Source organism: Salmo salar, chromosome ssa13 (genome assembly GCF_905237065.1).
Source record: "Salmo salar chromosome ssa13, Ssal_v3.1, whole genome shotgun sequence".
In the NCBI taxonomy this organism is placed as follows: domain Eukaryota; kingdom Metazoa; phylum Chordata; class Actinopteri; order Salmoniformes; family Salmonidae; genus Salmo; species Salmo salar.
The window spans coordinates 86686019-86713031 of NC_059454.1; the positions used below are offsets into that span (position 1 = coordinate 86686019).

The following is a 27013-nucleotide window of genomic DNA, read 5'->3' on the forward strand; positions in this document are numbered from 1 at the left end:
ACCACACTGCTAGGCTAACTACTATTATTAGCTAAAGGACTAATCATAGGACCACAGTGTCCAGCAATCCAATAAACTGGCAGCGCCAAACATGGCAACCTGCTCTATATTCACGGTCAGTTCAGTATCAGGACTGCAGAGCAGAGGTGTGAGGTTCAGTACAGTAGTGTGAATTCCTAACACACAGAGGAATTAGTCATGTAAATACAATAGAATTGGATGAATGCCTACAGGAGAGATTTAACACTTTGTCAAACAGAATCTTTCCCAGTGCTGGCATAAAATCGCTGTTTGTTTTGAAGGCTGTGGCGTGTGACTGTTTGGCCACTGCATGGTTTGATGTATAATTCATGGGGATATCGCTCATAAAAGTGAAATAGCCAACATCAAAAGAAATAAAAGGTCACCACAGCCCTGTTCATTGCTGTAGTGCATTAAATTAAGCAAAACAAAGCACTGCTACAGGACAAAATAGGAGGCTGGTTCAAATGCTTATGAATAGTTGTTCTGCGACATAATGCCAATAAGAAAAACAAAGCATTACTAATTTTCATTCAGTGACCCTACTTTAGACCTGTGGATGAACAACAATATAATTAAAGTGTAAATGTTGGTTAAATGCCACCCATAATATTTATGTAAAATCTCATTAACACAGTGATGGACTCTCTGATTATACAGCACAGATGACTTGAACTCTTGGTGTCATCACCAAGAGTTCAAGACACTCGGAGATAGGTAAGAACATTTCAAACTTCTCATCAAACAACACTATTGTGAAATACACAGACATCTCTATCCAGACATCTCCTTAGCTAAGCATCCCTGGTGATGCCAGAGCTGGAGATCGACCCAGTACTGATTGAACGAGAAGGAAAAATGGGTTCAGTACTGAGGGAGTGAAGAGGAAAGATGGGTTCAGTACTGAGGGAGTGAAGAGGAAATATGGGTTCAGTACTAAGAAGGAAAGATGGGTTCAGTAATGAGGGGTGAAGAGGAAAGATGAGTTCAGTATTGAAGGAGTGAAAAGGAAAGATAGGTTCAGTATTGAGGGAGTGAAAAGGAAAGATGGGTTCAGTACTGAGGGAGTGAAGTGGAAATATGGGTTCAGTACTGAGAAAAAAAGATGGGTTTAGTACTGAGGTAGAAAAGAGGAAAGGTGGGTTCAGTACTAACAAGGAAAGATGGGTTCAGTACTGAGAAGGAAAGATGGGTTCAGTACTGAGGGAGTGAAGAGGAAATATTGGTTCAGTACTGAGAAAGAAAGATGGGTTCAGTACTGAGGGAGTGAAGAGGAAAGATGGGTTCAGTACTGAGGGAGTGAAGAGGAAATATGGGTTCAGTACTAAGAAGGAAAGATGGGTTCAGTAATGAGGGAGTGAAGAGGAAAGATGAGTTCAGTATTGAGGGAGTGAAAAGGAAAGATAGGTTCAGTATTGAGGGAGTGAAAAGGAAAGATGGGTTCAGTACTGAGGGAGTGAAGTGGAAATATGGGTTCAGTACTGAGAAAAAAAGATGGGTTTAGTACTGAGGTAGAAAAGAGGAAAGGTGGGTTCAGTACTAACAAGGAAAGATGGGTTCAGTACTGAGAAGGAAAGATGGGTTCAGTACTGAGGGAGTGAAGAGGAAATATTGGTTCAGTACTGAGAAAGAAAGACGGGTTCAGTACTGAGGGAGTGAAGAGGAAAGATGGGTGCAGTACTAAAAAATGGGTTCATATGAAAGAGGAAATATTTTCAAGAAGACGGGTTCAGTATAGGTAAGAGGAAGATGGGTGCAGTACTAAGAAGGAAAGATGGGTTCAGTACTGAGGGAGTGAAGAGGAAATATGGATTCAGTACTGAGGGAGTGAAGAACAAATATGGGTTCAGTACTGAGGGAGTGAAGAGGAAATATGGGTTCAGTACTGAGGGAGTGAAGAGGAAAGATGGATTCAGTACTGAGGGAGTGAAGAGGAAAGATGGATTCAGTACTGAGGGAGTGAAGAGGAGGACTAAATACTCACTGTCTAGGAAGTCAGCAGAGATGGGGTCAGTCATCAGCATGTGGGATGATAGCAGCTTATAGACCTCCCCATGCTCACGGTCAGGGAGAAAGTTCAAGATATTTTGGTCCACCATATCTGACTGATACAAAAGGATAAAAGGTGGGAACGTCAGTGTCTATGGCCCATCATTGTCTATGCACATGTCATATCACAGTCATATTACAAGGTATGGTATTACATACCATAGTTAGTGTCCCAATTGCAATAATGTATACATTGATTTGAATTAGTATATTTAGATCATAAGTGGAAGCTTAAGTAATTTTTTTGTTGTTACTTTTTTTACCCCTTTTTTCTCCCTAATTGGTAGTTACAGTCTTGTCCCATCGCTGCAACTCCCGCATGGACTCAGGAGAGTCGAAGGTCGAGAGCCGTGCGTCCTCTGAAACACGACCCCGCCAAGCCGCTTTGCTTCTTGACACACTGCTCGCTTAACCCGGATGCCAGCCGCACCAATGTGTCGGAGGAAACACCGTACAGCTGGCAACCGAAGTCAGTGTTCATGTGCCCGGCCGCCACAAGGAGTCGCTAGAGCGCGATGGGACAAGGACATCCCAGCCGGCCAAACCCTCCCCTAACCCGGATGACGCTGGGCCAATTGTGCACCGCCTCATGGGTCTCACGGTCGCGGCCGGCTGCGACACAGCTCGGGATCGAACCCGGATCTGTAGTAACGCCTCTAGCACTGCGATGCAGTGCCTTAGACCACTGCGCTACTCAGGAGGCCTAAAGTTTAACGCATGATTCAATCAGAAACATGGTGGTTGCAAGATTTAATCAATATCCTTGTTTACTGTGCAGCTATTTTTATATACACGAATATTAAGTTACAAAGAACAATGCTGTTACGAGCTAGATCAGCCTAACTCTCACTCACCGGTAAATGGGCAATGAGTGAAGACACGCTGTCGGACACATATATAATGTTTCCATCTGTAGTTAGTGCTATGAGGAAACCGTCTAAAGCCTGTGGAAGGAAAACAAAGTGATTATAATAATACCAGCTACTATAATTGTTGTGTGCTACATTTGTTTCAGAGGTGCATCATGGGTAATGCTGGTGCTGGCGTACAGCGGTTCATCAGGATGTCAAAATACAGTATTCCTTCCAGTACAAGTGAAGGATGTCCTTTGGCTTTATTTAATATCAGAGGAGATTAACGTGGTGCTAAGCTGATTTTACCTCCAGCATCAACTGGGTGAACTCCTCATTACTGAGGAACGAAGGCTTCCAGTCCTGCCGGATCTCACACGACTCGGTCTGTGCTGTGATTTCTGAAACAGAGGATAAGGCCAGGAATAGGGGTTAGATAGATCTCTTAGCACTACACTACTGCTGTCCCCGACAAAAAAAAATCTTGGTCGACCAAGAGTCATCTGTTCTTTCAACCAATCGATTTGTTGACATTTTAAAATGTGTATTTTTAGACACATCCTATGTGTTTTAATCAAATCAACTATATGCACTGAGCTTGTCTGACGCTTTAAGCAAACTGTTTGATTAAATAATTAAGACACACTCGTGACTAGAGGGAGTTTGACCGCAATTGATTTGAATGTGCCAGGCCTGGCTCAGACTTGCTGTGCCGTGTAAAAAACAAACTGTGAGTGACTGTGTGACTAGCACCCATTGTCTCTTTCTCCTCCCTGCTGCAGCGACCACCACAGAACATCAACAGTGTGTATCGCACTGTTCGTGTTGCTGAAGCTACAACATAATTACAGCCATTTCTGACTGAAAAGTTCTGTTACCAAAACCTCTCATTTGTTTAGGAAAAACATTCCCTATTCCCTCAACCCTTGCTCTCTTTACGTGACACATGTACACATCACATGCACGTGACCAATATGGCCTATAACATATCATAATCACATCAATAAATTGGTTAATACAAAACTCTGAACAGTGACCGCAAAACAGAAGTGACAGCAAAACAGATGCAGAGGACGTGACAAATAAACTCGAATCGGGGGAATGTTTACTGGTTGCTCAGGAGGTAAAGGGGAAGTCAGATGTATGGAATACATTTTACTAGTTGTGGAAAATACTGGAGATCAAGAAAAAAAAGCTAAGGAGCAAGTGCCACATGCATATTATGTTTGCCAAACAGTATCTATTAGATGACAACATACTTTTTCTGACTGTTTGGAACAATGTAAACAACACTGAATAAATAAGCGAACCAGAGGGTCTGTTGTAATGTTTTTTTTGTAAAGCCTTTATTACAGCAAAGACTAAAAACAGTCGCATTCATTTGTGAATGCAATTTTCGAATTGGAAAGGTTTAGGCCTATTTATTGTTACGCTAATTATGTAATGGTTGCTTTGTTATTTTATTTTAAAACTAAAATGCTTGATTGCATTTCATATCATGAATGACTCCTATGCTGTGTGATGACATTAACAAATAAATGATTGATTGATACAGTAGCCTATATAAGTATTGAAATATAGGCCTAAGTTAATTAAGCTACTAAGACTAAACAGGATGCGCTCTTAGACCTACAGTGCATTTGGAAAGTATTCAGACCCTTTGACTTTTTCCACATTTTGTTACGTTACAGCCTTATTCTAAAATAGATTAAATAGGTTTTTTCCCCCCATCAACAATCTACACACAATACCCCATAACAACAAAAAAATACAGAAAAAGCATGTCAAAAATGAATAAATAAATAAATTGAATAAATTGATTTGCATTTCAATGAGGGAAATAAGTATTTGAACCCTCTGCAAAACATGACTTAGTACTTGGTGGCAAAACCCTTGTTGGCAATCACGGAGGTCAAACGTTTCTTGTAGTTGGCCACCAGGTTTGCGCACATCTCAGGAGGGATTTTGTCCCACTCCTCTTTGCAGATCTTCTCCAAGTCATTAAGGTTTCGAGGCTGACGTTTGACAACTCGAACCTTCAGCTCCCTCCACAGATTTTCTATGGGATTAAGGTCTGGAGACTGGCTAGGCCACTCGAGGACCTTAATGTGCTTCTTCTTGAGCCACTCCTTTGTTGCCTTGGTCGTGTGTTTTGGGTCATTGTCATGCTGGAATACCCATCCACGACCCATTTTCAATCCCCTGGCTGAGGGAAGGAGGTTCTCACCCAAGATTTGACGGTACATGGCCCCGTCCATCGTCCCTTTGATGCGGTAAAGTTGTCCTGTCCCCTTAGCAGAAAAACACCCCCAAAGCATAATGTTTCCACCTCCATGTTTGACGGTGGGGATGGTGTTCTTGGGGTCATAGGCAGCATTCCTCTTCCTCCAAACACGGCGAGTTGAGTTGATGCCAAAGAGCTCCATTTTGGTCTCATCTGACCACAACACTTTCACCCAGTTGTCCTCTGAATCATTCAGATGTTCATTGGCAAACTTCAGACGGGCATGTATATGTGCTTTCTTGAGCAGGGTGGACCTTGCGGGCGCTGCAGGATTTCAGTCCTTCACGGCGTAGTGTGTTACCAATTGTTTTCTTGGTGACTACGGTGCCAGCTGCCTTGAGATCATTGACAAGATCCTCCCGTGTAGTTCTGGGCTGATTCCTCACCGTTCTCATGATCATTGCAACTCCACGAGGTGAGATCTTGCATGGAGCCCCAGGCCGAGGGAGATTGACAGTTCTTTTGTGTTTCTTCCATTTGTGAATAATCGCACCAACTGTTGTCACCTTCTCACCAAGCTCCTTGGCGATGGTTTTGTAGCCCATTCCAGCTTTGTGTAGGTCTACAATCTTGTCCCTGACATCCTTGGAGCTCTTTGGTCTTGGCCATGGTGGAGAGTTTGGAATCTGATTGATTGATTGCTTCTGTGGACAGGTGTCTTTTATACAGGTAACAAACTGAGATTAGGAGCACTCCCTTTAAGAAGGAGCACTCCCTGTATAAAATACACCTGGGAGCCAGAAATCTTTCTGATTGAGAGGGGGTCAAATACTTATTTCCCTCATTAATATGCAAATCAATTTATAACATTTTTGACATGCGTTTTTCTGGATTTTTTTGTTATTCTGTCTGTTATTCTGTCTCTCACTGCTCAAATAAACCTACCATTAAAATTATAGACTGATCATTTCTTTCTTAGTGGGCAAAAGTACAAAATCAGCTGGGGATCAAATACTTTTTTCCCTCACTGTATATGTTTTCGCTTTGTCCTTATGGTGAATTGCGTGTACAGTGATGAGGAACATTTTTTATTTCATCAATTTTAGAATAAGGCTGTAGAGTAACAAAATGTGGAAAAAGTCAAGGGGTCTGAATACTTTCCGAATGCACTGTGTATGGATGATATATAAAGCCAGGCACATTTAACAGTTACTGAAGGCTATTGATTATAGACCAAAATGCATTTATGCATGATGGCGCACGATGGTGCATGTGCGCAGCCGGTTTGGGTTCCGTGTGTGTTGAAGTTCTGTCTGGGCCAAGCTTGGTAGGGAAGTGGAGAACTCCTCTCTTTTCTCTATGTTCCTGTCCGAACAAATACTATACTAGACAGCTAATGCCCTCCACCCTCCTAGTTCCTTCCTTCTTTTCTCACCCGTTCTGGGAGCTGTGATGTTCTTTATGTAGGGCAGGACACAAGTGCCACATGCACACGCATTTTACATTTGAGTCACTTAGCAGACAGATGCTCTTCTCCAGAGCGACTTACAATTAGTGCATTCATCTTAAGATTGATATGTGGTTGACCCACATATCACAGTCATAGTAAGTACATTTTTCCTCAATAAAGTAGCTATCAGCAAAGTCAGAGCTTTTAGGAAAAGACAAGTTCAAGTGTTGATGTTCTTTGGTTGTTTTTTAGACGCTACACACACAGGTCAGCAGGTGGCCAACGTCAATGTGATGAATGACGCAGCCGACTACATTACACATTCCTACCTTTCTGTGTCTGCAGGAAGTTGATCGTTCTCTGCAGTATGGTGGACTTGTCCATCTTGCGTGGATGACCTTGGCCCTGCAGCATGGTGCACAGCTCCTTGATGAGCACATTGAATTGGTCTCTTCTTTTCTTTTCCGATTTGTTACGAGATGCCCTTTAATAGAAAACATGATAAATGTACAGGATTACATTTCTCACCCTTTACACTGAGTGTACAAAACATTAGGAACACTTTCCTACTATTGAGTTGCAGCCCCTTTTGCCCTCAGAACAGCCTAAATTCATCGGGCAAGGTGTCGAAAGCATTCCACAGGGATGCTGGCCCATGTTGACTCCAATGCTTCCCACAGTTGTGTCAAGTTGGCTAGATGTCCTTTGGTGGTGGATCATTCTTGATACACACAGGAAACTGTTGAGGATGAAAAACCCAGCAGCGTTGCAGTTCTTGACACACTCAAACCGGTGTGCCTGGCACCTACTACCATACCTCGTTCAAAGGCACTTAAATCTTTTGTCTTGTCCATTCACGCTCTGAATGGCACAATCCATGTCTTATTTGTTTCAAGGCTTAAAAATCCTTGTTTAACCTGTCTCATCATCTCGATCTATGACTTGCCTAGTTAAATAAAGGTTAAATGAAATAAAAATAAAAACCTACACTGATTGAAGTGGATTTAACAGGTGACATCAATAAGGGATCATAGCTTTCACCTGGATTCACCTGGTATTCATAATGTTTAGTACACTCATTGTAATTTAAAACTTTGAACATATACACTTTATGAATTATTTATAAAGAAGTGCATTTGAGGAGAGTAGCTAATACGCAAAAGATGCAGTGGAAGTTGCGAGCTCAACAATTCTACATACAGCTTCTTATTTATTAAACACACTCAAGCTAAGAAGTGACAGATGCTAATAAGTAACCACCATCACAATTCAGTCATTCCTCAGCCACCATAAAACAGCTTGCAGGATGCTGAGAGAAGGATGATAGTCTAGTGAAACCCAACAATATCCCTTCTGATATCACAAGCAAACGTTTCTGAAGATTCATCCCATATGGACTTATTTTTTATGGAAAACACTCTGATATCAACAGCATAGCATGTACAAAATCTACCATTAAAACAAACAAACATATATTTTTTTGTGCTTGTAGTTTTTGCTGCCATTCTCCACACACAAACCTTCGATGAATCTGACCCCAGCTGAACCCACCAGAAAATTGACACACTGACTAATGATTTAAAAGTCTACTTTCAGTCAGGCTTGTATGCATCATTACTGAAAAGCAAAAAATGGCTTGACCTTGTTGACTATATTTAACAGCTTCCTATGACATTTTGTAAACTGTCTCGGCACGGAAACACTTGTCTTTGTGCTGAAGGTGTTGAGGTTTATAGAGCTGAATGTGTGAAGAATTTTCACATCAGGAAAGCAAACACCTTCACAGATGGACTGTCAAAGTAGGGCCATGCCAAGAGGACCTTTCATTAACACATACAAGCTGAAGTAGGGAACTTCTCCGTCTGCCTCATCTCTCGTCCTTACACTCAACCGTCTGTCACAACCACTACACAACCATTACACACAGACACACAACCATTACACACACACACACACACACACACACACACAGTGGTGGAATACCTTTTTGCCCTGTCTTTCTCATCTTCATCCATCAAATCGTCCACACAGCTGCTGGTGCTAGAGGGAGAAGGGAGAGCGGAGGGGGAAACTAGTTGGAATGCTGTTTCTCTGAATTAACACCAGTCATCAACAGATAGATACAAAGCAGATACAAATCCCCCCCTCCCATACAACATTATGAACAGAGATAGACACCCTTGGAATGGAAACCATTCTTCAAAATGTAATCTTATACAACAGCAGTCTCCAACTATGGTCCTAAAGAAACTGACTTGTGCCCAGATGCTTTATTCTAGGGTGTTCACATAGTACAGTAGTCGACCAAGTATATCCCTGCATACAGTGCATTCAGAAAGTATTCATACCCCTTGACTTATTCCACATTTTGTTGTGTTACAACCTGAATTCAGAATGGATAAAATATAATTTCGAAAAAATAATCACCCATCTACACACAATACCTTGTAATGACAAAGTGAAAACATGTTTTTGACATTTTTGCTACTTTATTGAAAATGTAACCATAAATATCTAATTTACATATATAACTATTCACACACCTGAGTCAATACATGTTAGAATCACCTTTAGCAGCGATTACAGCTGTGAGTCTTTATGGGTAAGTCTCTAAGAGCTTTGCACAACTGGATTGTACAATATTATTCTTTTGAAAATTCTTCAAGCTCTGTCAAGTTGGTTGTTGATCATTGTTAGATATTTTCATGTCTTGCCATAGATTTTCAAGACAATTTAAGTCAAAACTGAAACACCCAGGAACATTCAATGCCTTCTTGGTACGCAATTCCAGTGTATATTTGACCTTGTGTTTCAGGTTATTGTCCTGCTGAAAGGTGAATTTGTCTCCCAGTTTATCCTAAAAAACCTCCCAAGTCCTTGCCGATGACAAGCATACCCATAACATGATGAAAATACTGTATGAAGCATGGTACTCAGTGATAAAGTTAATTTATTTGCCACGTTTTTGCAGTTTTACTTTAGTGCCTTATTGCAAACAGGATTCATGTTTTGGAATATTTTTATTCTGTACATGCTTCCTTCTTTTCACTCTTTCATTTAGGTTTGTATTGTGGAGTAACTACCATCCTCAGTTTTCCCCTATCACAGCCATTCAACTCTGTAACTATTTTAAGGTCACCTTTAGCCTCATGGTGAAATCCCTGAGCGGTTTCCTTCCTCTCCGGCAACTGAGTTAGGAAAGACGCCTGTATTTTTGTAGTGAATGTGTGTATTGATACACCATCCAAAGTGTAATTAATAACTGCACCATGTTCAAAGGGATATTCAATGTCTGCTTTTTTTATTTCTTCTTTGCTAGGCATTGGAAAACCTCCCTGGTCTTTGTGGTTGAGGGACCTTACAGGTAATTAATTGTATGTGTGGGGTACAGATGAGGTAGTCATTTAAAAATTGTTAAACAATATTATTGCACACAGATTGAGTGAATGCAACTTATTATGACATGTTTACTCCTGAACTTAATTAGGCTTTCCATACCAAAGGGGTTGAATAATTATTGACTCAAGACTTTTCAAATTTTTCATTAATTTGTAAACATTTCTACAAAGACAATTCCACTTTATGTGGTATTGTGTGTAGGCTGGTGACAATATCAATTTAATACATTTTAAATTCAGGCTGTAACACAATAAAATGTAGAAAAAGTCTACGGGTGTGAATACTTTCTGAATGTCACGATCGTCGTAATAATTGGACCAAGGCGCAGCGTGAGTAGCGTTCCACATCTTTATTATAATGTGAAACTTAACAAAATACAAAAACAATAAATGAACAAACGAAACATGAAGACAGTGAAGTGCAAATAGGCACCTACACAAAAACAAGATCCCACAAACACAGGTGGGAAAAATAACTACTTAATATGATCACCAATTAGAGACACCGATTACCAGCTGCCTCTAATTGGGAATCATACAAATCACCAACATAGAAATAGTAACCTAGAACCCCACATAGAAATAATAAACTAGAATACCCCCCAGTCACACCCTGGCCTACTTCACCATAGAGAAACAATGGCTCTCTATGGTCAGGGCGTGACACTGAAGGCACTGTATATTGTTAGAATGTAGGGTAACTCGGTATGTCATACACTACATGACCAAATGTATGTGGACACCTGCTTGCCAAATATCTCATTCCAAAATCATGGGCATTAATATAGAGTTGGTACCCCCTTTGCTGCTATAACACCCTCCAATCTTCTGGGAAGGCTTTCCACTAGATGTTGGAACATTGCTGTGGGGACTTACTTCTATTCAGCGACAAGAGCATTAGTGAGTTTGGGCACTGACGTTGAGGCGATTAGGCCTGGCACGCAGTTGGCGTTCCAATTCCTCCAAAAGGTGTTCGATGGGGTTGTAGTCAGGGCTCTGTGCAGGCCAGTCAAGTTCTTCCACACTGATCTCGACAAACCATTTCTGTATGGACCTCACATTGTGCACGGGGGGGATTGCTGAAACAGGAAAGGGCCTTCCCCAAACTGTGCTACAAAGTTGGAAGCACAGGATTGTTAAGAATGTCATTGCATGCTGTAGCGTTAAGATTTCCCTTCAGTGGAACTAAGGGGCCTAGCCCAAATCATGAAAAACAGCCCCAGACCATTATTCATCCTCCACCAAACTTTACAGTTGGCACAATGCATTGGGGCAAGTAGCGTTCTCCTGGAATCTGCCAAACACAAATTTGTCCGTCGGACTGCCAGATGGTGAAGCATGATTCATCACCCCAGAGAATGCGTTTCCATTGCTCCAGAGTCCAATGGCGGTGAGCTTAACACCACTCCAGCCGACGCTTGGCATTGCACATGGTGATCTTAGGCTTATGTGCGGCTGCTCGGTCATGGAAACCCATTTCACGAAGCTCCCGACGAACAGTTATTGTGCTGACATTGCTTCCAGAGGCAGTTTGAAACTCGGTAGTGAGTGTTGCAACCAAGGACAGATGATTTTTACATGCTACGCGCTTCAGAATTTGGCGGTCCGGTTCTGTGAGCTCGTGTGGCCTAGCACTTCGCGGCTGTTGTTGTTTCTAGAGGTTTCCACTTCACAATAACAGCACTTACAGATGACCGGGGCAGCACTAGCAGGGCAGAAATTTGACAACCTGACTTGTTGGAAAGGTGGCATCTTATGACGGTGCTACATTGAAAGTCACTGAGCTCCTCAGTAAGGCCATTCTACTGCCAATGTTTGTCTATGGAGATTGCATGGCTCCAATGTTTGTTTACGGGTATGGCTGAAATAGCCGAATCCACTCATTTGAAGGGGTGTCCACATACTTTTGTATATATAGTGTATTTCTCCATACAAACACATGTATTTAGCAGTGACAGAAAACACAACAAAGACAATAAAAGTAGCCTAGATACTCACTCCCATTCCCTCCGGCTAGACGGACATAGGGACCCAAAGTCGGAAAGGTTGTCCATACTTACTCCCTCTCCCAGCCAGGCCCTATCTGAAGTCTGATGTATCCCATTCGCGCTAGCTGCACTGAAACTCCCAGGAAAAATCTAGTGATCACCTGCTGCTGCTGCACACCTCCTCCTCCTGGAGTCCGCCACAGAAATACAAAAACCTGGGAAGGATAATAAGACAGAAAGTGGGCTTCAATTAAAGGGGGGGAAGTCTACTGTAGTTATGGCATATCTATGTCAATTACACATACAGTCGATAATTATCGAATGTATCTTAATTAATCTGCAGTAGTTTAATTCAAGTGTCATAGCTGTATTATGCCCAGCAACAGTACTGCCCCTCAGTATTTTCTTATTCACACTCAAGCAAGTCCCAAAACCTACTTGAAAGTCATCCTATTTCCAAATCTATTCTGAACAGGTGTACTTTTTAATGCTTCCTTCTGAGCTTTCATTGGAGCTAAATCAATCAAATGTATTTATAAAGCCCTTCTTACATCAGCTGATATCTCAAAGTGCTATACAGAAACCCAGCCTAAAACTCCAAACAGCAAGCAATGCAGATGTAGAAGCAGATGTAGAAGCACGGTGGCTAGGAAAAACTCCCTAGAAAGGTAGGAACCTAGGAAGAAACCTAGAGAGGAACCAGGCTCTGAGGGGTGGCCAGTCCTTTTCTGGCTGTGCCGGGTGGAGACTATAACAGTTCATGGCCAAGATGTTCAAACGTTCATTAGATGACCAGCAGGGTCAAATAATAATAATAATAATAATAATAATAATAATCACAGTGGTTGTAGAGGGTGCAACAGCTATGCTTGTGAAAAACAACAACAATAAATGCATACAAAAGTATTCTGTTTATTGTAAAATACAACAGACTACCTCAAGGAGAACTATTATTTATCAACCCAGATCCTGTGCATATCTCACTGAATATAATATCAGTGATTGAACACATTACCAGAAAAAAACAATTATTCATTGTGATTCATAAGCCATGATTTCCAACAGTGAACAGCATGTATTAAAGGAAGTGTGGTAAACATAAATTACCACCTGGATACAGCAATTCAACACAGAGGACGCAGCATTACGTGCGGGAGGAGCTCTACTGACCTAGAAAAATCCCAGAGGCAGAGACACCTCTTTTGTTAACAAAGAGAATGGAAGAGTTACCTCATTCAACCCATCACGAAATATAAAGAAAAACTTGAGAAAACACCTCTGGGAATTCAAACAGCCTTTGTCCATTTGCAAATGTAACCCTAATAGAAAAGTAAATCAGAAGCCATCAAATCAAATACATCCGAGGAGGAACCATTAACCATGTGTTTAAACGAGAGGAATGTGATTGACATGTTGAGGTCAGATGAAAGAGTTCATTAGCCATGTACTATTAAGCCCCATGATTGAACCCCTTTCATCTTAGCTTCAGGTCTGCAGTGTCTGAATCATAGCCTAGAGGTTAAGAGGATTGGGCTAGTAATTTAGAGGTTACTGGTTCAAATCCTTGAGCTGGCAAGGTGGAAAAATCTGCTGTTCTGCCCTTTAGCAAGGCAGTTAACCCCCCAACAACACCTGCTCCCCATGTGCTGATGACATGGATGTTGATTAAGACAGCCCCCTGCACCTCTCTGATTCAGAGGGGTTGGGTTTAATGCAGGAGGCACATTTCTGTTTAATGCATTCAGTTATGCAACTGACTAGGTATCCCCCTTTCCCTTCTTTAAAATCTGAGATACCCTCCTTTTCCATCTTCCACTTTCAGATGTAGTAAACTACAGCAGGCACCAACCTTTTCGATCAAATTAAATGAAACCAATGAACCAAGATCAAATGCATCCACTCTTACACCAAGATAGTATTCCATGCAAAAAATCTTTCCAATAATCTTGAGTGGGGGAACAACACATCATTCTTTCCTTTACTCCAATTAAAAGAATAGAGGTCTGTGGGCTGGAAATGTTTAAAATATATATATTATGTCTGTGTAATTATGACAGTTGGTGGCCATTTTCCGTTCATTGCGGTTCAGTATGTCTGAGAATGGTGACTCTGTGCCCATTTCCATTGGGCCGAGACCCAGTTCTTATTCCATACGCCCACTGACTGACATACAGAAGCGGCCTGAGAAGGGGCCAACATGGATATTACATTTCACATAGCTCTCTTCATCTAAATGAAATCCATGCGCTCATGTGAGGAAAACTGAAAGGAAAATCCAATAAGAGTTGTAAACTGTGATAAAATGATGAGCCATAAAAAAAACATATTTTTTTCTCATAATACATTTCAAAGCTCAACAAATTAACCAAAACACTTTATGGTATTTATGACATTGACATGAAAATGGTTTCTTGATGGTGCCTGCTGCTTGTCACCATGCCCAATAAGATTATGCACAATAAATCTTTATTATGGCTCCTTTCATTACTCAGAGGGTTCGCTTAACTCAAAGATTATATTTTAGGCACAATTGATACCTACTTCAGCTTTAATCTTCCCTTTTGTTGTTGAGGGGTTTTTCAATCAAGTCTCGACTTTACCTCATGCCTGTGTCAAATAATTAATCAATAACTACGTATTTCAGGTTGTTTCCTTAAAGAGAAACATCACAATTTTCAACTTCATCATTTCCAGCACCACCCCCAACATCAACACATGTGAAAATGGTGCGTATCTATGTTTCGTAGTAAAAAGATGGAGAAAGATAAGTGTTTCTAATTGTGACGTTTCCCTTTAATGAAAAGCCATGCAATAGCATATTCACACTGTCAATGGTTCACCTTCACACAGACACAGACACCCACACATTCAATGGTATTGGCCTTCCCTGTGGCTCAGTTGGTAGAGCATGGTGTGTGCAACGCCAAGGTTGTGGGTTCGATTCCCACGGGGGTACAGTACAAAAAAAAAAATGCATGAAATGAAAATGAAATGTATATATTCACTACTGTAAGTCGCTCTGGATAAGAGCGTCTGCTAAATGTAATGTATTCAGAGAGCTATAATTTCTATTGAAGCAGCCATCTTTAATCTTACAATCTTTTAACTCTTAAACCTGTCTAGATATCACTGCTGAGAATGGTTTGGGCGGGAGCTGCTGGTCATAGATCTGAACCCTTTCATTTAAAAAAGTGACTTATTTAAGTCTTCATCAAGGATGTAATTCCATGAGAGGTGAGAGGTAGCCAAAGATGGCATAAGGTTATTAAATCTAGGCTGAAGTGTCAGTGACACATACGGTGAAAAAAGGAAAAGAGAATGTGAGACTAAACACATATGACATTAAGTGTTTCAGGCTGATGATATACTTTAAGGGTCGAGGGGGTGATTTGATTGTACTTGACTCTCAACACAAACCAATCATAATGTGATGTTTCTGTGATATGTAATGCCAGTGTTTTCCCCAATCTACATTACCCCGGTCTAAATTATATTAGGCTCATATTTTCTACTTGTCTTCAGCTTTGTTTTTGGACAAGCCTACGTGGCCTCATGAATAATAGATTCAAAGCCATAATTTACTCCTCAACTAAGGAGGATTCTTGTACCACCTTTACTGTAATATTTAAATCTTGAATTAGTGTAATTTGAAATGTCAAAACACCTCAACTTGGTCATGATTTGTGATAAATGTAGAACTAGCCTATATGGTGCCAAATGTTATTTTTAAACACAACATAATTTGCCCAGGGTTTTTTCTGGTTCATGATCATTTCTTATCATAGAGTACTTATTCATTTTGCCTTTACAAACCAATACCGCCAATCAATCTGGGTCGTCAATAGTTACCACAGCTACAAAAGTCATCATTATGGCTAAACCCTGCATAGTATTTCTACAATTTATTTTCTTAAATTCTGACTTTAAACCTAACCCAAACCCTAACCTTAACCACACTGCTAACCTTATGCCTAAGCCTAACCTTAAATGAATACCAAAAAGCTTATTTTTGTTTTCATTTATTTTTACAATATAGCCTCTGACTTTGTGACTGTACTAACTAGTGACAACCATCAATCTGGAAAGAGGATTCATCTTTGACTTTACTTCCTGGATCAATGTGCTTCTCCATGATTAAACTTGTCAACTAACTAAACCCTGTCTTGAGTGAAAAGGAAACAACATCAGAGAGATTCACCTCCATTGGCTCCCTAAGCCAAACAATGGGAGGGACATCTCACGCACTCACTGACCTTCTCCTCCAACCAACATCCACTGAGGTGAAGAAATAATAATGTCCCATGACTAAACTGGGGGGGAAAATTACATTGGCAGATAATTAATTCATATGGTTTCATAAACTAGGCCTACTTAGCTACCCATCTACTCAGGCTGCTGACAGAAGAAGCCAAATTACTATATGGAAATGTCAAATGACAGATGTCAAACCTTTGAAATCATGATGTGAAAATTCATCAAAATTGAAATATTTGCAAATGTAACATTTACATGAAGTATTGTACAGCAATTGTAGGTACATTTATATTACAGACTCCTTCTCAGACGACAAGTCACTGACCAAGGCATTGAGCTAGATCTAGAGCTTGCCTTACTGGAAGTTCCCAAAATACATCATTTAAATAATTTCAAGACTCCTCACTTGATCAATTGACCAGAGGCACTAAGCCTCCTCAACCAATCAGTTACCATGCAAGTGCCAAAAGCACTATGTTCTAATCAACGTAAACATGGTTTTAAAACGATGTTTCTCAAAACAGACAACTCATACACTTGCAAGGACACACTCTACTTGTAAATCTATAGGCTACCCGTGAGCTGAACTGTCATGGAGCCTTTTAAGAAAATGGATAACTACGTTGGGGAATACACAAAAGGACATATAACAATTCTCTATGAAAACGACATATAATGCATATAAATTAACATTGATAATAGCCTACTTTATTTGTATTTTGACACCGTCAGAAGCAGTAGCCTACAGATCTTTTCATCCAAAATGGAAGCAAAACCAACCGGTAAACGTTTTCATTATCACAAGACTAGAGTGACAAAAAATGCAAAGGACATAAACATTTTACATACCTTGAAAACAACACTTTAGTTGACATAAAGATCCATACTTTACTTTTGTCGGTACTCATTTTCCAACATAGCCTACTGTGCAATTCACTGAGCCAAGTAGGCTATCCTAAGCTTGACTCACCACAAACGCATCGCGAAAAGACCATCAATTATTGCATACATACGTAGTATGTAAGTATTATTCGAAATCCGATTCATGTAACAATCCCTATTCGGTACCATACACTGTACAAGATTTTGGAAGTAATCGTTTTCAGGTCTATGCTCTGTCTGTTTTCATCTACCACTCAACCTCCGTTGGCAGTCCCTTGTAAACAGGACTGAGCCGCTGCGAACAGGGAAAGTAGGTCAGTCGGTAGCTCAATACTTAGCTAAGGACATCATTAGCAACCGGCTGTACAACACACGACTAGGAGTATACATAGTGAGAAAAATAATAGTTCGGATAATACTAACACTTGAATGGCATTTAGGTCACATTATTCTGAATTCGAACGTCTGTATTAATTTCAGTGCCGAGTTCGTTGTAGCCAACATCGTGGGGTAGAGAGCGGGACATGTACTATCTCTGATAAGTTCGAGGTTTGCTGTCAATGGGTTTGGCTCCCGATCACTGTAATAACGTTTATAGTAATGTTGCTAATGACGTCTACAATCGAGGCCTCACCTTCGTGTTACCTGTTTCATGTAGCCTGTAGGCTGGCAATTCATGACATGGTGACAAATCAGGTTAGGTTGTCTATCAAATATTGTAATTACAATTTGATCCTGAAAAGTTCTGAGATGAAGATGAATGACATTTTACCAGTCTTTGCAGTAGGCCAACATACTGTACAAGGGGAAATTATTTTCACAATTCTTAGGCCTATTCTAATAAAATATCTTGCCCCAACTGCAATAGAGCTACAAGACAGAAAAAAAGCCATATTACAACATGTCATAATTGCATTGTTTGGTCTATAGCCTGTTAGTTCATATGCCTTGCCACTGTGATATAAAGGCCTAAGGCCGAGATATAAAGGCCTAAGGCCGAGACAACAAGGAGACCCAGTGGCAGAATAAATCCACATCTTTGTTTCTTTACAAAACCGGAGAGCAACCACTGTCCGGTGAAGTCCACAAAGCATATTGCATGTAACAAAGAGTTACATGACCGACAGCATGGTCAAGAAAGTTCACGTTTCCGAAATGTTCTGACTACTAAACAACTATTGATTTAGAACCACAGAGAGTTACTGCAAGTTGCAAAGAAAACAGGAGCTGCCTCCACTATTCCAGCACCATTTCAACTTCAACATTTCAACATCAAATGACATTTGCTTAGTCTAATACAATGACAACTAAAATATAGCAAAAACTATTTAGTTCAATCAACATAAGCTAAATACAGTATGATGTTGCTGTCCATGGTTCTGATTTGTGTGTGTGTGTGTGTGTGTGTGTGTGTGTGTGTGTGTGTGTGTGTGTGTTCGTACAAGTAGAAAAAACACGTTGACTCACCCTACTTGTAGAGAAACGCCAATGCCATCCTCCTCTCTTTCACGTTGATGAAATGGTCTATGACTCTGTCATACAGTACACACTTTTATTTTTGTTGTTGTCCTAGGCTACCTGGCTAAAATGCTTGCTCACTAGCCTAACTTTCTTTCATGGGCAACGTTAGATAGTTAACATAAGGCTTCTACATCTAGCTACATATTGAACTTCCATCCTCTCAGTCCAGGGGCACAATGTATTTTATGCTTGGATCAGAATCGCCGGTATAATCATTGGCCAGTACGGAGAATTTAGTAAAACCACAAGTCCAAATCCCAGTCTCCATCCATGGCTAATTTAGGAAAGGGACCATTTTAGCTAGCTAGCTAGCTAGCCACTGGAGGACAACAACACAACAATATGCAGCAATTCAAGTTGTTTCTATCGATGATGTATTTCTATTTAATAGGAGTGATGCCAAATCCAAACTGGCTTCCCTTGACACTTGTTTGTGGTGTGGAATTGAGCTCACTCAGTTTAGCTCAATGATGATTGGCTATTATTTTATACTTTTTTAAATCAAGGGAAACCAAATGCTCACTGGCTTCTCTTGCATTCAATGCTACTGGCAGCAACAACGTCATACTCTTTATGACCAGACCACATCAGATAGATGGCCTACACATACAGAAACAGAGGGGCGCTGTTTTGTTCGCTCGGATGCTTTCTCCGTTGAGATACTGTATATTTTGTTCGCTCGGATGCTTTCTCCGTTGAGATACTGTATATACACAACCCAGCTATGGGAAATAGCCCAAGATCTGATAAACTGTCACAACCACACACAAACCCACATTTACAGTGCACACATGGTGACACACATAATCAGATTCTACATACTCTCCTGTATTTTTTTAACAAAAACATTATTCAGTAAGGTCAGTGTCCAGTCCCATGAATACCCTGTGCATGAAATGTCCCTTCACCACCAGCCTCACTTGTTCACTTCCGCTACACTGGAAATATTGATATATCAATACATGTGTTTGGAAGCTGCTCTTATCTATTAACAAACACATGTTACTCAATGCTTTATGAATATCAAAACGCAGGCTACTGTACACATACACAAAATGCAGGCTACTGTACACATACATGCAGTGATATATCACACACATGCAGCCACCTGTGAGGGACATGACAGATGGAAGGACTACTCATGCCAATCACAACTGAGTCACACCCAGTCTAAGAACTGTATCACATACGCTCTCAATTTAACAATGATATTCAAATTCATTAAACCACCTTTCTGTCCTAGGTTAAGTCTGTTCCCATAGACCTGTTCCACAGTTTTTTCTGTAGCATCAAAATAATTTGAATCACTCATCTGTATTTTATATTTATTTTTTAAACTAGACAACTTACAATTTGCATTTGTTGCCGGGGTCCAGGTGACATTTAGTCCACAACACACAGCTTTCGACAACCTCCTCATGAAATGACAATCATATGAATGAGAAGGCTTCCCAAGCCATAACAGCTGTAACTACCTAACTGGCTGCAATAAAAACGTATTTTGTTGTTTGTCTGAGAAATTGAACATCAGGACACATACACGTTTCAACTTTAAACTTGTCAGTAAATGAATACCTAATTACAGCCATAAGCTTCCTGTACAAAAATGTACAATGTCTGCAGCTAAAGTCTCAGGGGTGGAAATATGTTCTTTCTATACAGGCTTCAGCTCCAAGACCTGTCTACGAACTCATACTGGATACAAAACAGGACTGTTTCTTTCCTTTTGAGACCTTTGGAAATACTGTGAAGCACAAGCTGGATAATACAAGGCTTGGTTTTCAATGCCAGCAATAGTCAAACTGATAGAGCAAAATCAGATTCAAAAGTCCCTTAGTACTTAGTATGCACATTCACACCAGGGGAGTCACTTCTTCACTCACTGATGGCAAGACATGCTCTCTCTTCTGTAATCAAATCACATTTTATTGGTCACATACACATATTTAGCAGATGTTAGTGCGGGTGTAGCGAATTGCTTGTTCCTAGCTCCAACAATGCAGTAGTATTTAACAAGTCACACAAATCTAAAAGTAAAGGAATGGAATTCAGAATTATATAAATATTAGGATGAGCAATGTCGAAGTGGCATTCACTAAAATACAGTAGAATAGAATACAGTATATACATATTAGATGAGTAAAGCAGTATGTAAACATTATTAAAGTGACTGGTGTTCCATTATTAAAGTGGCCAGTGATTCCATGTCTATGTATATAAGGCAGCAGCCTCTAAGGTGCAGGGTTGAGTAAGCGGGCGGTAGCCGGCTAGTGATAGCTATTTCACAGTCTGACGGCCTTGAGATAGAAGCTGTTTTTCAGTCTCGGTCCCAGCTTCGATGCACCTGTACTGACCTCGCCTTCTGGAGGATAGCGGGGTGAACAGGCCGTGGTACGGGTGGTTGATGTCCTTGATTATCTTTTTGGCCTTCCTGTGACATTGGGTGCTGTGAGGACAGGCAGTGTGCCCCCGGTGACGCGTTGGGCCTCTGGAGAGCCCTGCGGTTGTGGGCGGTGCAGTTGCCGTACCAGGCGGTGATACAGCCCGACAGGATGTTCTCAATTGTGCATCTGTAAAAGTTTGTGAGGGTCTTAGGGGCCAAGCCGAATTTCTTCAGCCTCCTGAGGTTGAAGAGGCGCTGTTGCTCCTTCTTCACCACACTGTCTGTGTGGACCATTTCAGATTGTCAGTGATGCGTACGCCGAGGAACTTGAAGCTTTCCACCTTCTCCACTGCGGTCCCATCGATGTGCATAGGAGCGTGCTCTCTCTGCTGTTTCCTGAAGTCCACAATCAGCTCTTTCGTTTTGTCTCCTCCATTGCCATGTCCTGTGTATCTAAATAATCATGACATAATGTCCTGTTTTATTCTATTTAATTATATTTTATAGACTTTTGCCTATTGCAGTTGCTGATGTTCTGAAAGAGCTGCAAAATCTGGACCCCTACAAATCAGCCGGGCTAGACAATCTGGACCCTTTCTTTCTAAAATTATCTGCCGAAATTGTTGCAACCCCTATTACTAGCCTGTTCAACCTCTCATGTCGTCTGAGATTCCCAAAGATTGGAAAGCAGCTGCTGTCATCCCCCTCTTCAAAGGAGGGGACACTCTTGACCCAAACTGCTACAGACCTATATCTATCCTACCCTGCCTTTCTAAGGTCTTCGAAAGCCAAGTCAACAAACAGATTACCGACCATTTCGAATCCCACCACACCTTCTCCTCTATGCAATCTGGTTTCAGAGCTGGTCATGGGTGCACCTCAGTCATGCTCAAGGTCCTAAATGATATCGTAACCGCCATTGATAAGAAACAATACTGTGCTGCCGTATTCATTGACCTGGCCAAGGCTTTCGACTCTGTCAATCACCACATCCTCATCGGCAGACTCAATAGCCTTGGTTTCTCAAATGATTGCCTCGCCTGGTTCACCAACTACTTCTCTGATTGAGTTCAATGTGTCAAATCGGAGGGCCTGTTGTCTGGGCCTCTGGTAGTCTCTATGGGGGTGCCACAGGGTTCAATTCTCTCTCTTTTCTCTGTATACATCAATGATGTCACTCTTGCTGCTGGTGAGTCTCTGATCCACCTCTACGCAGACGACACCATTCTGTATACTTCTGGCCCTTCTTTGGACGCTGTGTTAACAACCCTCCAGACGAGCTTCAATGCCATACAACTCTCCTTCCGTGGCCTCCAACTGCTCTTAAATGCAAGTAAAACTAAATGCATGCTCTTCAACCGATCGCTGCCCGCACCTGCCCGCCCGTCCAGCATCACTACTCTGGACAGTTCTTACTTAGAATATGTGGACAACTACAAATACCTAGGTGTCTGGTTAGACTGTAAGCTCTCCTTCCAGACTCACATCAAACATCTCCAATCCAAAGTTAAATCTAGACTTAGCTTCCTATTTCGCAACAAAGCATCCTTCACTCATGCTGCCAAACATACCCTCGTAAAACTGACCATCCTACCGATCCTCGACTTTGGCGATGTCATTTACAAAATAGCCTCCAATACCCTACTCAATAAACTGGATGCAGTCTATCACAGTGCCATCCGTTTTGTCACCAAAGCCCCATATACTACCCACCACTGCGACCTGTACGCTCTCGTTGGCTGGCCCTCGCTTCATACTCGTCGCCAAACCCACTGGCTCCAGGTCATCTACAAGACCCTGCTAGGTAAAGTCCCCCCTTATCTCAGCTCACTGGTCACCATAGCAGCACCCACCTGTAGCACGCGCTCCAGCAGGTATATCTCTCTGGTCACCCCCAAAGCCAATTCCTCCTTCGGCCGTCTCTCTTTCCATTTCTCTGCTGCCAATGACAGGAACGAACTACAAAAATCTCTGAAACTGGAAACACTTATCTCCCTCACTATCTTTAAGCACCAGCTGTCAGAGCAGCTCACAGATCACTGCACCTGTACATAGCCCATCTATTATTTAGCCCAAACAACTACCTCTTCCCCTACTGTATTTATTTTGCTCCTTTGCACCCCATTATTTATATTTCTACTTTGCACTTTCTTCCACTACAAATCTACCATTCCAGTGTTTTACTTGCTATATTGTATTTACTTTGCCACCATGGCCTTTTTGGCCTTTACCTCCCTTATCTCATCTCATTTGCTCACTTTGTATATAGACTTATTTTTCTACTGTATTATTGACTGTATGTTTGTTTTACTCCATGTGTAACTCTGTGTTGTTGTTTGTGTCGAACTGCTTTGCTTTATCTTGGCCAGGTCGCAATTGTAAATGAGAACTTGTTCTCAACTTGCCTACCTGGTTAAATAAAGGTGAAATAAAAATAAATAAAAAAAATAACAATAATAACTCTTAATCTCGTAATGACAAAATGCAAGTTGATGCAGAAATTCTGGCAGGTTTTAGATGCCTGATTTCCCTTCAACAATCATTCAGTCAGAGACACAGAGACACACCACCTCCTATTTGTCTAGTTCAAGACATAATCCTAACCTGAAATAAGGAATTTTGCCCTTACTTTTATAACCTAGTACACCTTACATACTGTATATGTATGCCACTTGCATCTACACACTTGCGTCATAGACCATAATAAGCAAGGCTACAGTTATGAACAACCTACAATTTTCTCTCCCTCTCTCTGTCTACTAATTTGCTTTATTATCAGACTAATGTTCTTTCATTAAAGCCGTAAGCTACACTAGGCCTAGCTCATGATGAATGACAAATGAACATTTACATGTGAGTCTATTGTATAAAAGGAGATGAGGAAAGTCTCAAACTAATTAAACAATGTAGGAGCCTATAATTAAGGTGACCTGTTTTGAATTTAACTATGTGACACTTTTTTATCACACGGAAAACACAAATGACAGCTCAATTAAATCAGAGGCTTGCAGGCTGTGAAGAGCATTTGTGTTACCGGCTACAGCAATTGCTTTCCATATAATCTCTGAGTAGTGAAAGAAATGACTGACAGTTAACTCATTAACCACTGTTCTTACAGGTCCGTCGAAAACAACGCTGCTCAAAGGCATAATTAAAGAAATATAACTATTTTCAGAGTCCCATGCTTAATTAATATCAAGGGAATATAATTAATTGCAAGTATGTTTCATTAATTACAGTACCCTTTAAAAAGTTGTTGTGCATGTGGTTTCATTCATCTGCATACAGTATAACAGACTAATTTACTCATATGGCAAATAATATTGCTGACTTTACCCTTGCTATTTTGCAAGCATTTGTGATAATGAATTATAGTTATCCATTAGATTAGGAAAATTATTGATCTTACAATTAACCATGATGCCATCATTGTAATTATATATATTTTATTAGATATAAAAATGTGCCCGTATTGGTGTTGATGGGGCCAGTTTTTAAATCAGCATTATTCAAAAACACTACATAACCAAAAGTATGTGGACACCTGCTCGTCGAACATCTCATTCCAAAATCATAAATATTGACTTAGTCCCCCCTTTGCTACTATAACAGTCTCCACTCTTCTGGGGATGCTTAACACTAGATGTTGGAACATTGCTGTGGGGACTTGCTTCCATTCAGCCACAAGAGCATTAGTGAAGTAGGGGCACTGATGTTGGGCGATTAGGCCTCACAGTCAGCATTCCAATTGATCCCAAAGGTACTCGATGGGGTTTAGGTCAGGGCTCTGTGCAGGTCAGTCCAGTTCTTCCACACCAACCTCGACAAACCATTTCTGTATGGACCTCGCTTTGTGCACGGGGCATTGTCATGCTGAAACAGGAAAGGTCCTTCCACAAACTGTTTCCACAAAGTTGGAAGCACAGAATCGTTTAGAATGTCACTGCATCCTGTAGTGTTAAGATTTCCCTTCACTGGAACTAAGGGGCCTAGCCCGAACCATGAAAAACAGCTCCAGACCATTATTCCTCCTCCACCAAACTTTACAGTTGGCACTATGCATTCGGGCAAGTAGCCTTCTCCTTGCATCCACCAAACCCAGATTGGTCCGTCGGACTGCCAGATGGTGAAGCGTGATTCATTGCTCCAGAGAACACGTTTCTACTGCTCCAGTGTCCAACGGCGGCAAGCTTTACACCACTCCAGCTGACATTTGGCATGGCACACGGTGAACCATTTTTTTGTTTATTTTATTTTTATTGAATATTAAAACATAGAATCTACTTGCAGTGAAGCTGTCCAGCATTTGTCTTAGGACGGTAAGTTGGTGGTTGGAGACATCCCTCTAGTGGTGTGGGGGCTGTGCTTTGGCAAAGTGGGTGGGGTTATATCCTGCCTGTTTGGCCCTGTCCGGGGGTATCATCGGATGGGGCCACAGTGTCTTCTGATCCCTCCTGTCTCAGCCTCCAGTATTTATGCTGCAGTAGTTTATGTGTCGGGGGGCTAGGGTCAGTCTGTTACATCTGGAGTATTTCTCTTGTCTTATCCGGTGTCCTGTGTGAATTTAAATATGCTCTCTCTAATTCTCTCTTTCTGTCTTTCTCTCGGAGGACCTGAGCCCTAGGACCATGCCTCAGGACTACCTGGTATGATGACTCCTTGCTGTCCCTTGTCCACCTGGCCGTGCTGCTGCTCCAGTTTCAACTGTTCTGCCTGCGGCTATGGAACCCTGACCTGTTCACCGGACGTGCTTGTTGCACCCTCGACAACTACTATGATTATTATTATTTGACCATGCTGGTCATTTATGAACATTTTAACATCTTGACCATGTTCTGTTATATTATCCACCCTGCACAGCCAGAAGAGGACTGGCCACCCCTCATAGCCTGGTTCCTCTCTAGGTTTCTTCCTAGGTTTTTGGCCTTTCTAGGGAGTTTTTCCTAGGGAGTTTTTCCTAGCCACCGTGCTTCTTTCACATGCTTTGCTTGCTGTTTGGGGTTTTAGGCTGGGTTTCTGTACAGCACTTTGAGATATCAGCTGATGATGTACGAAGGGCTATATAAATACATTTGATTTGATTTGATTTACATTACATTCAGTCATCTAACAGACTCCCATCCAGAGCGACCTGACGTGTTTGAAAGGTGGCATCCTATGATGATGCCATGTTTAAAGTCACTGAGCTCTTCAGTACAGGACATTCTACTGGTAATGTTTGTTTATGGAGATTGCATGGCTGTGTGCTGGATTTTATACACCTGTCAGTAATGGGTGTGGCTGAAATAGCCAAATTCACTCATTTGAAGGGGTGTCCACATCCTTTTGGCCATGTAGTGTATATTGACCATAGTTTTGTTTGAAATAAGGTTATCTGAGTAAAACCTAAAAAAACATTCACTCATGCTTGTCAAAAATGTACCCTTATTGCATGATGATCCCAGAGTGAACTGATTCCAGGATGATGATGCTGTATCACACTGAAATAACTGTCCTATGCCAGCGACCAACAAGTCTGAGGCATTTATGATTCATAAAGATCACCCACATTTTACTGCATTATTCACCATCCGCCTACGTAGAGATTAGTTCATCTGTTATGTAGGTCAGGCGATTGGATAAATGGATGACACTCAGTGTTCATAAATGGTCCCCTTCTACGTAATAAATTGAGGGACTGCAGCGTGTGTCACTCCCCTGTACCTAAAGCCCAGCTGTTACCCTCAGATCTTCGAAAAAAAAGAGTGTCTTTTAACATTGCAATTAATGAGATGTTGAGCCAAACTGCCTTTAGCAGTCATCTGTGACGCTGGTGTCGTGATGTCATCACAGTCGTCATTTGAAGCACTGACTGTCATTAATTACTGGGCTCATCTGCATGATCCCTGCCAAAATAAAAGTTAAATAAAATAAAATGTATCAGGCTGTGGTACTTCGGTTCTCTCTGTGTTCCCATGGAAACATTGTGTGGTGGAAACGCATGCGGTCCTCT

General features: G+C 41.2%; 1 protein-coding gene across 3 annotated transcripts in view; it reads right to left on the reverse strand.

Moving 5' to 3' along the window:
* npas2 (neuronal PAS domain protein 2) overlaps positions 1-27013 on the reverse strand; it is a 70211-nt gene that overhangs the window by 23770 nt on the left and 19428 nt on the right. Inside the window, exons 1-7 of one of the 3 annotated variants that reach the window (XM_014137491.2) lie at positions 17085-17682; positions 11992-12196; positions 8579-8635; positions 6925-7079; positions 3231-3322; positions 2925-3014; positions 2006-2126 (exon numbers count right to left, since the gene is read on the reverse strand). In XM_014137491.2, coding sequence (XP_013992966.1) covers positions 2006-2126; positions 2925-3014; positions 3231-3322; positions 6925-7079; positions 8579-8635; positions 11992-12047 — 571 coding nt within the window. In that variant the 5' untranslated portion in view covers positions 12048-12196; positions 17085-17682. Of the gene's footprint in view, positions 1-2005; positions 2127-2924; positions 3015-3230; positions 3323-6924; positions 7080-8578; positions 8636-11991; positions 12197-17084; positions 17683-27013 lie in introns of those variants that run through there. The other 2 variants (XM_014137489.2, XM_014137490.2) reach the window with 2 other exon arrangements.